Consider the following 16,120-nt stretch of genomic DNA (forward strand, 5'->3'; position numbering starts at 1 on the left):
TATTAGGCTCATTACAGTACGTGTGATGCATTTTTCACGTCTGCTTCTTTCACCAGGCTTTGGGTCCAGAGTTTATCCGAATGGCTGACGAACAGCAAATTGTTCTAGAGCTTCCAGGGTCTATTGTGGTAAATCAGACTTTTGTCTTTTCTTGCATGCAAAATTACATTTGTTAAGTTGCATGATGTACAGTTAAAGGGAAACTGCACTTAAAACAAACATTGGCTATTGTTCACAATCATTATGAAAGATGGATTTTTTTAAATGAATTCTAACTTGTAAATAAAAGTAAATAAATGTCCGCTTACAGCAGAGCCAATGGGAGCGCTTCTATTCCGCCCATAAAATCCAATAAATAACCATTCAAAAACCGCCAACAATTCTCCTTTTATGTTTTGTGACTTAAATATTAACCAAGTATTAATGATATTGTTGTTATAAGCGCTAACGCAGAGGAACTATTTATAGCGGCGCCGGGATCACTACCGTGTCTCCTTATGTTTACATCATCGAGTGGTCTGCTGCTTCCTCGCTGCCTTGCTCCCTGGAAGTTTATTGTAGATCATAAATCATGCATCTCACCTGGACAGAAGAAGTCTGAGTAGGGATTCCGACAAGTTTGACAGCCATTTAGGACCCGAAACTGGAAAGTACGACACGAAAAAACGTTAGGTTACCCCCCCGCCCCTTTTCTTCGTGAGGATTATGAGACATTCTTCATCTAAACAGGAATATATGAACATCCTAGCAGTCGGCATCCTAATGAAAGCAGACATTGTACTGTATGTGATGTTATATTGGCTCTCATGAAGTCTGCAGTGAGTATAATCAGTGATGAAGAAAAAAAGCGAACGTTGTGATGCGTTTTTTAAATTAATGCACAGCGTATTTCTAAAATTATTATATTGATTGTATTAAATGTTATTATAAATGTGCCCGTTACTACACTACATATTTACTTACAGCATGTATACAAAACCTCAATGAGGGTGTTTAGATGTTTTGTTATTGGCTTTATAGGCAGTATAGCACGACTTTCATAGGCTCCATTGTAAGAGGACTTTTGATCGCATTTATTTAATATTCATGTATACATACAGTACAGGCCAAAAGTTTGGACACACCTTCTCATTCAATGCGTTTTCTTTGTTTTCATGACTATTTACATTGTAGATTGTCACTGAAGGCATCACAACTATGAATGAACAAATGTGGAGTTATATACTTAACAAAAAAAGGTTAAATAACTTAAATTTTATATTCTAGTTTCTTCAAAATAGCCACCCTTTGCTCTGATTACTGCTTTGCTTGAAGCTCATCAAGAAAATGTCAAGAGTGTGCAAATCAGTAATCAGAGCAAAAGGTGGCTATTTTGAAGAAACTAGAATACAAAACAAAACATTCATTTAACTTTTTTTTGTTAAGTACATAACTCCACATGTGTTCATTCATAGTTTTGATGCCTTCAGTGACAATCTACAATGTAAATAGTCATGAAAATAAAGAAAACGCATTGAATGAGAAGGGTGGTCCAAACTTTTGGCCTGTACTGTACATATATACATACATACTGTATATACATATATATATATATATAGTGTATATACTCTGTGAATACTGTATACATATAGTATATTATATATCCCAGAACACCTCTTTATGATGCAGCGCAGTTGTACACCACTGCAAAACTCCAACAGCAATAATGAACATTTTTAAATGAAGAGGCGGTATATCATCTCTCGTATTGAATCTCACAAGCCCACCTCAGAAAGTGAATTTTTTTGTGTATCCGCAGTCGAGAAAGGGCCGCCTATGTTCGTCTCAGAGAGAAGTGACGGTGGTGCTGCCGAGTGGGCAGTACGTGGTGGTCCGCTGTGACGTCAAGTCTCAAGCGAGAGACGTGTTTGACATGGTGGTGGCTCACGCCAATCTAGTAGAGCACTTCTACTTCGGTCTTGCCTTCCTGGATGGTGAGAAATCAACAAACAGTCGCGTGAATTCTGGACATTTGCCTCAATATTTGTGTAGTATTTGAAGTTAGTAAGATAAAGGGCTTTTATCTTCGCCATTCTGCAGATGATGAATATTTTTTCCTGGACCACGAAACCAAGATCTCCAAAGTGGCTCCCGACAGTTGGAAAAAAGGGCAGATACTTTCCTTTTTGGTGTTTCTACGAGTCAAGTTTTTTATTGACGATAACGCCTTCATTTTGTAAGTACCGGATGCATTATCACTCACGCATGCAGTGTTTTGTTTCATTAGCTATGTTTTGCTCCAGGCACAGACTGACGCGCCACCAGTACTACCTGCAGTTGCGCAAAGACATCTTGGAGGACCGCATTTACTGCAACGAGGAGACGGGCTTGTTTCTGGCCGCTCTCGCTCTGCAGGCTGAATTTGGCGACTACATGCCAGAGGTACGGCAAGAAAAGTCTTCTGGTTGTCTCTTTCAGAATTTATTGAAGGTTTGCATGTGTTTATTTTAGTTGTACGGGAAGAGCTATTACCAGCCAGAGCATTACGTGTCAAAGAGGATGCTGGAGAGGCTGGCTTTGCCCAATGTGAAGGAGGAGTTGCCGAGACTACATGCAAGTCATGCTCCAATGGGACCTGAAGAGGCGGAAACAGAATATCTGAAGGTACATTTTTCTTCATAGTTTTAGAACTAATTTACTGTTTAGGAGTTTGATGATGCTATTGACATGTAAAAATGAAGTCACACTTTTTTCTATCAACAAACATGTCTTTTTTTGTTTGTTGAGATTTTAGTTATGTTTTTATGCTCTGTTTGTTAACATGAGACAACAGAAAGTATACAAAAAAGGTTTCAACAGGTTGCAGCTTACATTTCGGAAGGGGAGTATTTATAAGTTTATATTTTTGGAGAAATCTCTGTTAGAAAAAACATTATATCCCAAAATGGTTCCTCCCATAAAAGTCTAATAGAGATGTAATATATAAATATGTGAACTTTCAGTGCATCAAATCTTTTTCACTGTATTTTGAAGATAAATGCTTGGATTTTGTAGTAATATATCAGGCTTACAGTACAGTACATCAACATATATTACTATTATGGGAGTGTATGGGACCGAATCGGTCCTGAGGGGAAGGAGTGCAGGCATGTATGCAAATCCCCAATTGTATACACCTTGTAATTAGTACAATTAGGGACTGGTCTACTAAGATCAAGACAGCAAGTGCTTGATAGTGTTTGCAAAGTAAAAAATTGAGAGTACTACAGACTGCCTGTACAACTGATAACAAGTGCCCTATTTAAATGAGGCTTTTGAGTGTGCCCATAAAAACTCCACTTTCATGACATCATATGTTTCAACGTCCAACATGTACTGTATTGTTATGTTGTGGAATATTCACCAGACAAATATAATATCAACCACCTTTTCTAGGCAACATAGAAGTTTGATATAAACAACAGAACCTATTTTTTGCATGCCAAAAGTGTGCCCTGGGAGGCGCCGGTGTTGTGATGGTGCGTCCGGAATGATCCAGCTGCAAGAAAATGCATATTGCAAGACATTTTTTCATATAGAATATATATCTTAGAGGCCTATATGGGAAAACGAATGCCATTAAAAAAAAAAAAACACACAACAAATCAATGTAATTTGTTTTAATCAGCCCTTTTAGACATCCGGCAGCTATAAAATTATAAAATTATATCGATGAATAGAGGATATGTCGACTATTTTTATTTCTGGTAGTCCAAATATGTTGACACGCACACAGATGGGGGATTCTCTCTCTCCATGGTCTGTCTTTGCAGCGCGATTGTCTCCTTTCTCACAGCAAATTTCTGTGTAACTGTGCCAGGTTACACATACTTTCTAGACATACTAAATGTAGACGCAAAACAGTGGCCACAGAACAGTTTCAGCCTTGATAAATCACACCGCATGAGCTAAATAATTATATTTGCGCCTCCTCCTCCCAGTGTCGTGTTTGGATAATCAGCATATATTCTGCATATTCATAAAGACAGACACGTTAAATGGATTGCGCGCGCCATTTTGCTCATTTAAGAGACGCAATCCTCTGCGTATGAGCTCAGTAAATCAGCTTTGCGTGCGCTATTAACTTTGCACATGTTTTAATTCCTGCAAACCTTTAGTACAGGGTATGTATATATATATATATATATATATATATATATATATATATATATATATATATATATATATATATATATATATATATTCTGCGATGAATGATCAGTTTGATTGTCTAAAAATGCATTTTTAGACAATAACAATTGCCTGAGCAGCTAGGAGACACAGAGTAAGAAGCGGTAGAAAATGGATTAGAAAGGACAGATAAAAAAATTAAAAAAATTTAACTTGGGACTTCCTGCGGGCAGGATTCTGTACGCTGGCGGGCCGCAGTTTGGGCACCACTGCTTTAGTAGATCAGGCTCCAAGTCTTAAAACTGACAAAAAGGCACAATGTAGATGTTAGGTTCTCCAACATGCCTCAATTGCGCCAGTGGCACTAATTAACTCTATCGACGCTTGTTGTCAGATTGCCCAACAACTGCCAGAGTACGGAGTTATGTTCCACCGTGTGGGCAGAGAAAAAAGGCCTGTGATCGGAGAATTGGTTTTGGGGATCTGTGCCAAAGGAATGATTGTGTATGAGATGAAGAACCAGCTCCGGACTGTCACTCGACGCTTCCTCTGGAGAGAAACCGACTCGATTTCCACTGGGGTAAAGATAAGGCGCCAACCGACTTCTTCCCACGCGTTAAATCAGTGCTTTTCTTCCTGTCACTCACACACACTAGTGACCTGGATGGACGCAGGACAGATGCTTGCTAATTTTAAGATAGTGCTGATGAATGAAACTGGGTCATTAACAACTGTAGAACAGCTAAGAATCACATTTTATTGCAATGTACCAGTTGTTATTTTACTGATGTTAAAACAATTGTCTGATTATGTCCTTAAAAATGAGGGGTTGTCTTATAATCGGGTGAATACAGGAATAGTTTAGTCGCCACAAAATACATATATGATTATATGATTATTAAAATGCAGAATAACATTATTAAGATTGTTTATAATGCTATATTGTGTGATATATTCCCTCTCCCCAGCGACGTAAACTAATCATCGAATGTGGTGGACCAAGTGGTAAAAAGCACAGTTTTATAACGGAGAGCTCAAAAATAGCACAATACCTCCTCAACCTCTGCTCCGCACAGCACAAATTCCACAGCGAGATGACGTCACGACAACAGAACCATAGTATGATGCCAGGTAACGTAGTCCAAGGAACTCGAATCAAAAGTGCAGCGTCAGCTCTCAGAATGACACGACCGTCTCCTTTATGTTCCCCTCCTAGATGAAAGCATGTCAGTCTACCCGGGTTGTAACATGAACCTGAAGCGGATATCGTGCTCTGAGGGCATGTTGAACCATGTTGGTTTAGCACCGGGTCAACCGGAGTCGCTTTCCAAATCCTGCGAGGATCTGACCGCCAAGTTGGAGGCTCGACTACGGCAGCAGAGAGAGATGAGGCGGGAAATGAGCAGGGAGATGAACAAGGAAGGGACGGGAGAACTCAGGGATCTGAAAGAGCGTCCCTACTGGAGGTAGCAGCTTATGAGAATGTCATTCATACTGCAGTCTCTTTGCATAATGAAAGCGTTTTGTCATTATGTTTTTTACTAAAGCACGCCCGAGTCGATTCCCAGGATGATGTCCAGCGTTTCGCTGCAGAAACAAGACTGGGATGCTTCTTCTTCCATACGAGGTAAAGACATTTTTACTTAGGGAACCAATTAAAAATGGCATGATCGAAAATATTTGTCAATCATTGATCCCTCTATTCAGTTTTTCACGAAGTCTTGTATAGTCGCCGGGCACGAGAGCTACAAAAGCAAACTACTGCCGGGTTCTTCTTTGCATTGACAGCTGTGACTGTAGGCAACCTCATGATGTTACTGTAGCTTTTTTAATCTACCTCACAAGATGGCGGTAGCTGCATTTTAAGTACAGCAGTTTTATCTGATCATCAAACTTTATTTATATATATATATATATATATATATATATATATATATATATATATATATATATATATATATATATATATATATATATATATATATATATACGTGTATATATATATATATATATACGTATATATATATATATATATATATATACATATATATACACGTGTGTATATATATACGTATATATATATATATGTATATATATATATACACACGTATATATACGTATATATATATATATATATATATATACGTATATATATATATATATATACATATATACGTGTATATATATATATATATATATATATATATATATATATATATACATATATACGTGTATATATATATATATATATATATATATATATATATATATATATATATATATATATATATATATAGCACTTTTCATACACAGGTGACAAACACAAAGTGCTGTACAAAAAAGAAAAAAAAAAGAGAATAATTCACACACACACGTACACGCACACAGCACTTTTGACAATAACAAAACAAAAACAAAACATAGCGTGGCACTGAGGATTTGAGGAAAACACCACTTTTTGAGGCATCCGCACTGGAGAATAACTAAAATTAACGTAATCTAAAAAATAGTATGAAATTTATGATAGAATATATGTACAAATAAAATATACTGTAGATAATATGGACTCTCACACTATGATCTAGATCAGGGGTCAGGAACCTTTTTGGCTGAGAGAGCCATGAAAGCCAAATATTTTCAAATGTATTTCCGTGAGAGCCATATAATATTTTTTAACACTGAATACAACTAAATGCGCGCATTTTTAAGTAAGACCAACATTTTTAGAGTACAATAAGTTTCTTATTATTTTTAATAACATTGTTATTGTGAAGCTAACCAATAATAAATTAAATACTTTTTACAATTAATGCGACTTCTTGAACAGGTGCGAAAACGGATGGATGGATTAAAATGCATGAGAATGTTTTATATTTTGAATGTTATTTTTTACACTGTGATTACCAGCGGAATTCTTCATTATTTATCTGGTAAGCAATGTCAGCTAAGATTTATCTGAGAGCCAGATGCAGTCATCAAAAGAGCCACATCTGGCTCTAGAGCCATAGGTTCCCTACCCCTGATCTAGATCCACTCGACGTCCATTGCACCAGTCACCCACATCTGCGGTCCCCTCCAAGGTTTCTCATTGTAATCCCATTGGGTTGAGTTTTTTCTTTCCCTGATGTGGGATCTGAGCCGAGGATGTCGTTGTGACCTGTGCAGCCCTTTGAGACACTCGTGATTTAGGGCTATATAAATGAACTTTGATTGATTGATTGATATAAATAATACATCCATCCATCCATTTTCTACCACTTGTCCCTTTTGGGGTCGCGGGGGGTCGCTGGAGCCTATCTCAGCTGCATTCGGGCGGTAGGCGGGGTACACCCTGGACAAGTCGCCACCTCATCACAGTAAATAATACATTATTAAGTTAAAAAAAACTTAACATTGAGAGAATAATAGTAGTAATAATGATAAATAATATACAAATCCACACAATTAATAATAAAAACATAAAAGTTTAACATGTTCAGTAAAAAGCCTGATTAAAATTGTGTGTCTTTAGCCTTTTTTTTTTTACATTTTATTTCAACGGTCTCTGCAGTCCTGAGGCTCTCTGACAGGCTGCTCCACAGGTGGGGGCCACAATGGCTAAATGCCACCTCACTGTGGGTCTTTGTTCTGGTATTTGGTAAAGCTAAAAGTTTGGTGCTAGAGGACCTCAGATTCCGCAAGGGTTGATACGGTAAAAGCAGGTCAGATAGAAAAGAAGGCATAAGGCCATTAAGACATTTATAAACTAATAATACAATTTTAAAATCGTCCCCAAAGTGAACGGGGAGCCAATGCAGCAACTTTAAAACTGGTGTAATGTGCTCCCGCCCTCTAGTCCTCGTCAGCACGCGTGGGGAATTACAATAGTCTAAACGACAGGAAATAAAAGCATGCATTAGCACCTCCGTGTTGGCTTGAGAGAAACAGGCGGACTCTGGTTATGTTCCTAAGATGATAAAAACAATTTTTTGTATTATTCTTAATATGTGGGATGAAAGTCCGCTCGGAGTCAAAAATCACGCCCAGATTTTTTATATATTGTATGGGTTTTAAATTTTATAATTTTGGTAAAAGTTTCTCCCTCTAGTCTTCAGGGCCTATAACTAAAACCTCGGTTTTGTCCTGGTTGAGCTGTAGAAAATTCACTGCCATGTCTAACTTGATGTCTAGAATACAGTTAAAAAGGGTATCTATTGGTCCTGTGTCATAAGCATACGCTTTAAAATGTTGATTATGCTACTCAGCTGTCGGTGCCTCATTACATTTTTTACAAGCTGAACGAGCAGTTTGTTCTGTGTTCTGCTCTTTCTCTCTTGCTGCGGTGTTGTGCAATAAACGTATTGATAATTCAAAGAGAGCAAGGCTCCCTTTCCCCTTTCTCATGAACTCCATATCTGTTTAAGTTTTAAAAAAAATCATATTTTAGTAGGGATGTCCGATAATGGCTTTTTGCCGATATCCGATATTCCGATATTGTCCAACTCTTTAATTACCGATACCGATATCAACCGATACTGATATATACAGTTGTGGAATTAAATAAATAAATGATAAATGGGTTGTACTTGTATAGCGCTTTTCTACCTTCAAGGTACTCAAAGCGCTTTGACACTACTTCCACATTTACCCATTCACACACACATTCACACACTGATGGAGGGAGCTGCCATGCAAGGCACTAACCAGCACCCATCAGGAGCAAGGGTGAAGTGTCTTGCTCAGGACACAACGGACATGACGAGGTTGGTACTAGGTGGGGATTGAACCAGGGACCCTCGGGTTGCGCACGGCCACTCTCCCACTGCGCCATGCCGTCCCGTCCGAATTAACACATTATTATGCCTAATTTGGACAACCAGGTATGGTGAAGATAAGGTCCTTTTTTAAAATATTAATAAAATAAAATAAGATAAATAAATTAAAAACATTTTCTTGAATAAAAAAGAAAGTAAAACAATATAAAAACAGTTACATAGAAACTAGTAATTAATGAAAATTAGTAAAATTAACTGTTAAAGGTTAGTACTATTAGTGGACCAGCAGCAAGCACAATCATGTGTGCTTACGGACTGTATCCCTTGCAGACTGTATTGATATATATTGATATATAATGTAGGAACCAGAATATTAATAACAGAAAGAAACAATCCTTTTGTGTGAATGAGTGTAAATGGGGGAGGGAGGTTTTTTGGGTTGGTGCACTAATTGTAAGTGTATCTTGTGTTTTTTATGTTGATTTAATAAAAAAACCCAAAAAAAAACAATACCGATAATAAAAAAAACGATACCGATAATTTCTGATATTACATTTTAAAGCATTTATCGGCCTGCCGATATTATCGGACATCTCTATATTTTAGTCCTCTTTGCAATAGAATAAGGAAATACCCCGGCTCTGAATGAATACCGATCTGATCGTGGATGATATTTGCCTTTTTTAACCGACTATGAGCTGCCGTTCTTTACCACACCTGTGTCCCACTCAATGGGGATGCACTCTCAGAGGACACAATTACATTTCCATATTCCTTGTTACACACATGCAGGAGTTGCGTGAATTCCAGTAGGGCGCATGTCTTGTCCAGAACATCGGCTCGAATTTGAGAGCGAGCTGTAATGAGCGTGTCAACTGTGCGAAGTCGCTTCTGAGATAATAAACCTCACCACCATGGCAGAAAAAAAAAAATTTCGTGCAAGTATTTCTTGCATGCATTTTGGCGTGAGTTTGCCTGCAGTTTTGAATACTTCTGGTTTGCAGTCTGGCTGTGTTGTGACGTCACATCTCGGTTGACGTTCATTGTTGGACATTAAGAGCCTGATCTACAAAACCCAAAACCAGTGAAGTTGGCACGTTGTGTAAATCGTAAATAAAAACGGAATACAATGATTTGCAAATCCTTTTCAACCTATATTCGATTGAATAGACTGCAAAGACAAAACACTTAACATTCCAACTGGAAAACTTTGTTATTTGTTGCAAATATTAGCTCATTTGGAATTTGATGCCTGCAACAGGGTTAAAAAAAAGCTGGCACAAGTGGCAAAAAAGACTGAGAAAGTTGAGGAATGCTCATCAAACACTTATTTCGATCATCCCACAGGTGAACAGGCTAATTGGGAACAGGTGGGTGCCATGATTGAGTATAAAATCAGTTTCCATGAAATGCTCAGTCAGTCACAAACAAGGATGGGGCGAGGGTCACCACTTTGTGAACAAATGCGTTAGCAAATTGTCGAACAGTTTAATTTGAGAGCAAGCTGTAATGAGCGTGTCAACTGTGCAAAGCCTCTTCTGAGATAATAAACCTCACCACCATGGCGGAATTTTTTTTTTTTTTGGCACGTACTCACCGGAGGACTTGAGAAAAAAGAATGGCTAAAAATGCTACACACACACACGCACATACCAATGATCCAGATGTTGATACTATTGATACCTAGTGTTGTATCAGTATATAAATGATACTAAAGTGACTCTATAGATATTTTTCCATTTTTTATTATTATTACACAATGTTTTTTGTGGTTGTTATTGTTTACAGGGAGTAAGTATTTGAACACAGGAAGGCTTTGTACTGTAATAGTGGTTTAGTTATTGTGCACTCACCACTTTATTTTGTTTAAAAAAATGTATGTAGCTTCAACACCACACATTTAATACGTCATTTGATCTACAACAATCCATCCATCCATTTTTACCGCTTGTCCCTTTCGGGGTGGCGGGGGGTGCTGGAGCCTATCTCAATACTAGCAAATTCTACATTTCATAAGATGAGCTTCATTAAAATGTGTTATTGTTTTCATTTTAGTTACTTGCTATGAAATAATTTTAGTTCTATGATTTATTATCGGGCAGCACGGTAGCCCAGGGACTAGTGTGTGTACCTCACAATGAAAAGGTCCTGGGTTCGATTCCCGGACTTGGGGTCTTTCTGTGTGGACTTTGCATGTTCTCTAAGTTGGCCCTTAGTGTGACTGTTGTCTGCGTTGGCCCTGTGATGAGGTAGCGACTTGTCCAGGGTGTACCCCGCCTGGATAGGCTCCAGCCCCCTGTGACCCTGAGATGGACAAGTGGTAGAAAATGGATGGATGGGTGATCTATCGTCCAAGTATTAGATCGAAACTTGAAATCTGATCGCATTTGAGGCCAGAAATGTCGACAAGGACATCCCTAATTAGAATATTTACGGTGTATTTGTTATGGATCCACTAAAAAGCTTTCCTTTGTCGTTGATATCCCATTTATCTACAATATTTACAGTCGACACACCAACAAGGTCTTCCCCAGAGAGGGAAATCATCTGTGTAACCCTCAAGAAGGATCCCAAACTTGGCTTTGGTGAGTTTTCCGCGGAGACTTTGCTGTGAGCCTCAATGAAAAAGTCATGTCAACAATTTCCACTTACCTAATTCCTTAAACGTCTGACTTTTGTCTTTGCTTCCGCGCTGGTCCTGTTTCAGGCTTTGTGATCGTAGGTGAGGACAATACAGGTAAACTCGACCTTGGGATCTTCATTGCCTCCATTGTGCCCGATGGACCTGCGGACAAAGATGGACGGATCAAAGCCGGTATGTCTCGAAGGCACATGAAGGCAGAAACCCGATGAGGCGTCATCACTGATTTGTGTTCTTATTCCAGGCGGACGTCTAATCTCCCTAAATAAGACCAGTTTGGAAGGGGTAACGTTCAGCGATGCTGCTGTCATCTTACAGAGCAGTCCCGAGGAAGTGGAGCTGATCGTGTCCCAGCCAAAACGTAACTCCTCATCATACTACTAAAGCTCTACTTTGATATACAGTCGTGGTCAAAAGTTTACATACACTTGTAAAGAACATAATGTCATGGCTGTCTTGAGTTTCCAATAATTTCTACAACTCTTATTTTTTTGTGATAAAGTTATTGGAGCACATACTGTACTTGTTTGTCACAAAAAAAATTCATGAAGTATGGTTCTTTTATGAATTTATTATGGGTCTACTGAAAATGTGACCAAAGCTGCTGGGTCAAAAGTATACATACAGCAATGTTAATATTTGGTTACATGTCCCTTGGCAAGTTTCACTGCAATAAGGCGCTTTTGGTAGCCATCCACAAGCTTCTGGTTGAATTTTTGACCACTGCTCTTGACAAAATTGGTGCAGTTCAGCTGAATTTGTAGTTTTTCTGACATTGATTTATTTCTGACATCACATGGACAAAGATAAGACCTTCTGGAGGAAAGTTCTGTTGTCAAATGAAACAAAAAATGAGCTGTTTGGCCACAATACCCAGCAATATGTTTGCAGGAGAAAAGGTGAGGCCTTTAATCCGAGGAACACCATGCCTACTGTCAAGCCTGTTTTGCTGCCAATGGAACTGGTGCTTTACAGAGAGTAAATGGGACAATGAAAAAGGAGGATTACCTCCAAATTCTTTAGAACAACCTAAAATCATCAGCCCAGAGGTTGGGTCTTGGGCGCAGTTGGGTGTTCCAACAGGACAATGACTCCAAACACACGTCAAAAGTGGTAAAGGAATGGCTACATCAGGCTAGAATTAAGGTTTTAAAATGGCCTTTCCAAAGTCCTATCTTAAACGTGTGGACAATGCTGAAGAAACAAGTCCATGTCAGAAAACCAACAAATTTAGCTGAACTGCACCAAATTTGTCAAGAGGAGTGGTCAGAAATTCAAGCCGAAGCTGGTGGATGGCTACCAAAAGCGCCTTATTGCAGTGAAACTTGCCAAGGGACATGTAACCAATGTTCCCTCTAATTTTTCATGTGTGTGAGCAAACACACAAACACCCTGAGCATTCAGTGGAATACAGACGTGCACATTGTGGTCTTACCAGCAGCACATTTGTCTCAAACCTGACATAACAATTTAAATGTCTTATTATTATAATCAAGTGACTAGTCCATTTCAAGAGATTATTTTCTAATAGATGTGATTTGGCCCACTTAGATATTGTTTTTTTTAATAAGCTATGCACTATAGTATTTTATGCCTGGGTGGGGGTTCTGCTTTGGAAATATTGTGTACCCCTTTCAGAGATCACATTTAGTTCCCCTTAAAACATTCACATGTTGCATGAGATGAAGTGTTTATTAACTTTCTATCCGTAAAATAAATATTTTTATTAGCAATTATGTAGTCCTGTAACATAATTTCATGATTAGTATCCAAAAAATAACATTCTTAACAAATGACAGTAGAATAAGCACACTGATTGAGGAGTCATAGTAAAACGAGCTGAAATTTACACTTTACGTGTAGTGTTGGAGTTGTCCAACTTTTTGTGTGGCCATAAACGCACCAGTGGCTAATTGCCATAGTGTATGTGTTGGTGCAGGTGAGAGAGAGAGAGAGCAAGCGGCTGCTGTTGATATAACAGATGACAAAGAGTTGCTTTTGGCTTGGTTTGTACGGTAGACAACGACCAGTTTTGCTAGATAAAAGTATTTTACACATTGTTTTGGTGTGGTTATGGCCGACAAACAGTTTCGCTAAATAAAGGGACCGATGGAATTCCTGTCCTCTTTTAAGTGTCTCCACAGACGTTACAATAATTTAAGTGTTGACAAACATTGTTTTATCTTTTGTGGCTGCCTTTCGTCACCTGTTACTCACAGTTGCATTGCAAAATCATACAAAACAAACGATTTGTTTATTTTGTTTAGAGTGGTATTAGATTTTTTGCGCAGCATAGATTTGCTGTGCGCAGAGGACGCGTGAGCAGTGCGCAATTGCGCAGGTGCGCACCTTCGAGGGAACGTTGCATGTAACCAAATATTAACATTGCTGTGTGTATACGTTTGACCCAGCAGATTTGGTCACATTTTCAGTAGACCCATAATAAATTCATAAAAGAACCAAACTTCATGAATGTTTTTTGTGACTAACAAGTATGTGCTCCAATCACTTTATCACAAAAAAATAAGATTTGTAGAAAGTATTGGAAACTCAAGACAGCCATGACATTATGTTCTTTACAAGTGTATGTAAACTTTTGACCACGACTGTAACAGGTGTCAACGTTTTGGTTTCCCCTGATCAGAGTGTCTAAAAGACAGTAAGAACTCCCTGTGCCAAAGCACCCTGGGGTTGGCCTTGGAGAGGAGCTTTGGCTCTCAGACCACACTAAGCGGCACAGAGTTCCGCCACGCCATGGATGAACTGGAGGAGGCCATCACCCTATCCAGCATGGCTACCCCCAAACGGAATCGGAAACTTCACATTCCAGTGGTGCGAATACATGATGCACAGGTTAGCAAAGTATAGAGTCAACCAAGGTAAAGTGTCCTTTTTTAAATTACAACTGTACCTATTTTCTGTTTTTAAGGACATTTGCTCCAGATCTCCTTCAGTCCTTAGTCTAAAAGCTGGGGAGAAGTTTGTAGTGGAGCTAAAGAAGAGCAGCGGGAGTCTTGGCATCAGTGTTGCAGTGAGTGAAATGATTCGTATTTCTAAATTAATGGACAAAAACGTGTTACTTGTTTGTCTTTTGTCATTTGTTTATACATTATACATTTTATTTACTATATGCATGCAGTTGTCATGTTCCACCTCAATGTGTGCTCAATGCAGAGACATAAGGACATTTCTAATTTCAAGTCTTGAAGTTTTAAAGGGGACCTATGATGAATTTGTCGTTTCAATGTTGGATACTCGTGTTAAACAGTATCAAAGCATCAAATCATAAGGGTCGTGCATTTTGGCGTGAGTTTGCCTGCAGTTTTGGATACTTCTGGTGTGCAGTCTGGCTACGTTGTCACGTCACAGCTCGGTGGACGTTCATTGTTGGACATTAAGAGCCTGAACTACAAAGATTCAAATACCACGCGCTAAACAGTGTGTGGTAACTATACAATTATGTGTACTATTGGTGGACGTGTTGTGTGTGATCTACTAAGACTGCGTGTACAATTGAAAAGTGATGCAGACCGCCCTATTTACCGTATTTTCCGGACCACAGGGCGCACTGCCAATGAATGGTCCGTTTTTTATCTTTTTTCGTATATAAGGCGCACCTGATTATAGGGCGCATTAAATGAGTCATATTATTATTATTTTTTTCTAAATGTAAAACACTTCCTTGTGGTCTAAATAACATGTAATGGTAGTTATTTGGTCAAAATGTTGCATAGAATATGTTTTACAGATCATCTTCAAGCCGCTTTCTGACAGTCACTTCCGGATGCGCCGTTTTGTGGGCGGTCTTATTTACGTGGCTCACCTTCGGCAGCGTCTTCTCCCCGTCATCTTTGTAGTAGCGGTGTAGCGTGCAAGGACGGGGGTGGAAGAAGTGTCAAAGATGGAGCTAGCTGTTTTTAAATGACATTCAGACTTTACTTAAATCAATAACGGAGCAGCATCTCCTCACCCGGAAACAACAACACAGGAAATGTGTAACACAGGAAATATGTCCCGTGAAAAACCGTCCGACCGGAACTCTCTAATAACTAAAGTTCCTTGGGTGAATAATGTAAAGTCACTACACCGATATGTTTTAGCGCTTTCATGGCAAGTTTACTGACAGATATAAGTAAGAACTTTACACTACTTTATATTAGAAATGGCTACAGCGGAGGATGAATGTCCCATAACAAGAAGCTAGACAAAAAGAAGAAGCTTATCGACTTGCGCGCAAATTTTCAAGACTTCTACAGATCCCAAATGCAGATCAGCAGATACCAGAAGATAAGAAAAGTTGCTTTTGCATAATATTGCGAAACAAAACGCCAGATAATATGTCTTACCTTATACACATACCATAATAATACTTGTATGTTTAATGCACCGACAATTACCGTATTCAAGCGGTGCAGCTTCATGGCTTACCAAAGTCGTAGTAAAACATTTTGATAGATTTTTGAGCGCTATGTGTAAAGGGCTATATTTTCAATGGAACATATAAAATGTTGGTGTTGTTTACTTGAGACATATTGCAATCATAGTGCTGTCTACACTTATCTCTTATGTTTGACTG

General features: G+C 38.6%; 1 protein-coding gene across 1 annotated transcript in view; it reads left to right on the forward strand.

Annotated features, from left to right (window-relative positions):
• Positions 1-16,120, forward strand: part of ptpn20 (protein tyrosine phosphatase non-receptor type 20) — a 61,095-nt gene that overhangs the window by 253 nt on the left and 44,722 nt on the right. Inside the window, exons 2-15 of the mRNA XM_072915581.1 lie at positions 57-128; positions 1,799-1,973; positions 2,080-2,215; positions 2,283-2,421; positions 2,491-2,643; positions 4,544-4,729; positions 5,118-5,280; positions 5,366-5,615; positions 5,697-5,776; positions 11,411-11,488; positions 11,611-11,718; positions 11,789-11,905; positions 14,189-14,397; positions 14,474-14,575. Of these exons, the coding sequence (XP_072771682.1) occupies positions 81-128; positions 1,799-1,973; positions 2,080-2,215; positions 2,283-2,421; positions 2,491-2,643; positions 4,544-4,729; positions 5,118-5,280; positions 5,366-5,615; positions 5,697-5,776; positions 11,411-11,488; positions 11,611-11,718; positions 11,789-11,905; positions 14,189-14,397; positions 14,474-14,575 (1,944 nt within the window). The 5' untranslated portion in view covers positions 57-80. The remainder of the gene's footprint in view (positions 1-56; positions 129-1,798; positions 1,974-2,079; positions 2,216-2,282; positions 2,422-2,490; positions 2,644-4,543; positions 4,730-5,117; positions 5,281-5,365; positions 5,616-5,696; positions 5,777-11,410; positions 11,489-11,610; positions 11,719-11,788; positions 11,906-14,188; positions 14,398-14,473; positions 14,576-16,120) is intronic.

This window comes from Nerophis lumbriciformis, linkage group LG02 (assembly GCF_033978685.3).
Source record: "Nerophis lumbriciformis linkage group LG02, RoL_Nlum_v2.1, whole genome shotgun sequence".
In the NCBI taxonomy this organism is placed as follows: Eukaryota; Metazoa; Chordata; class Actinopteri; order Syngnathiformes; family Syngnathidae; genus Nerophis; species Nerophis lumbriciformis.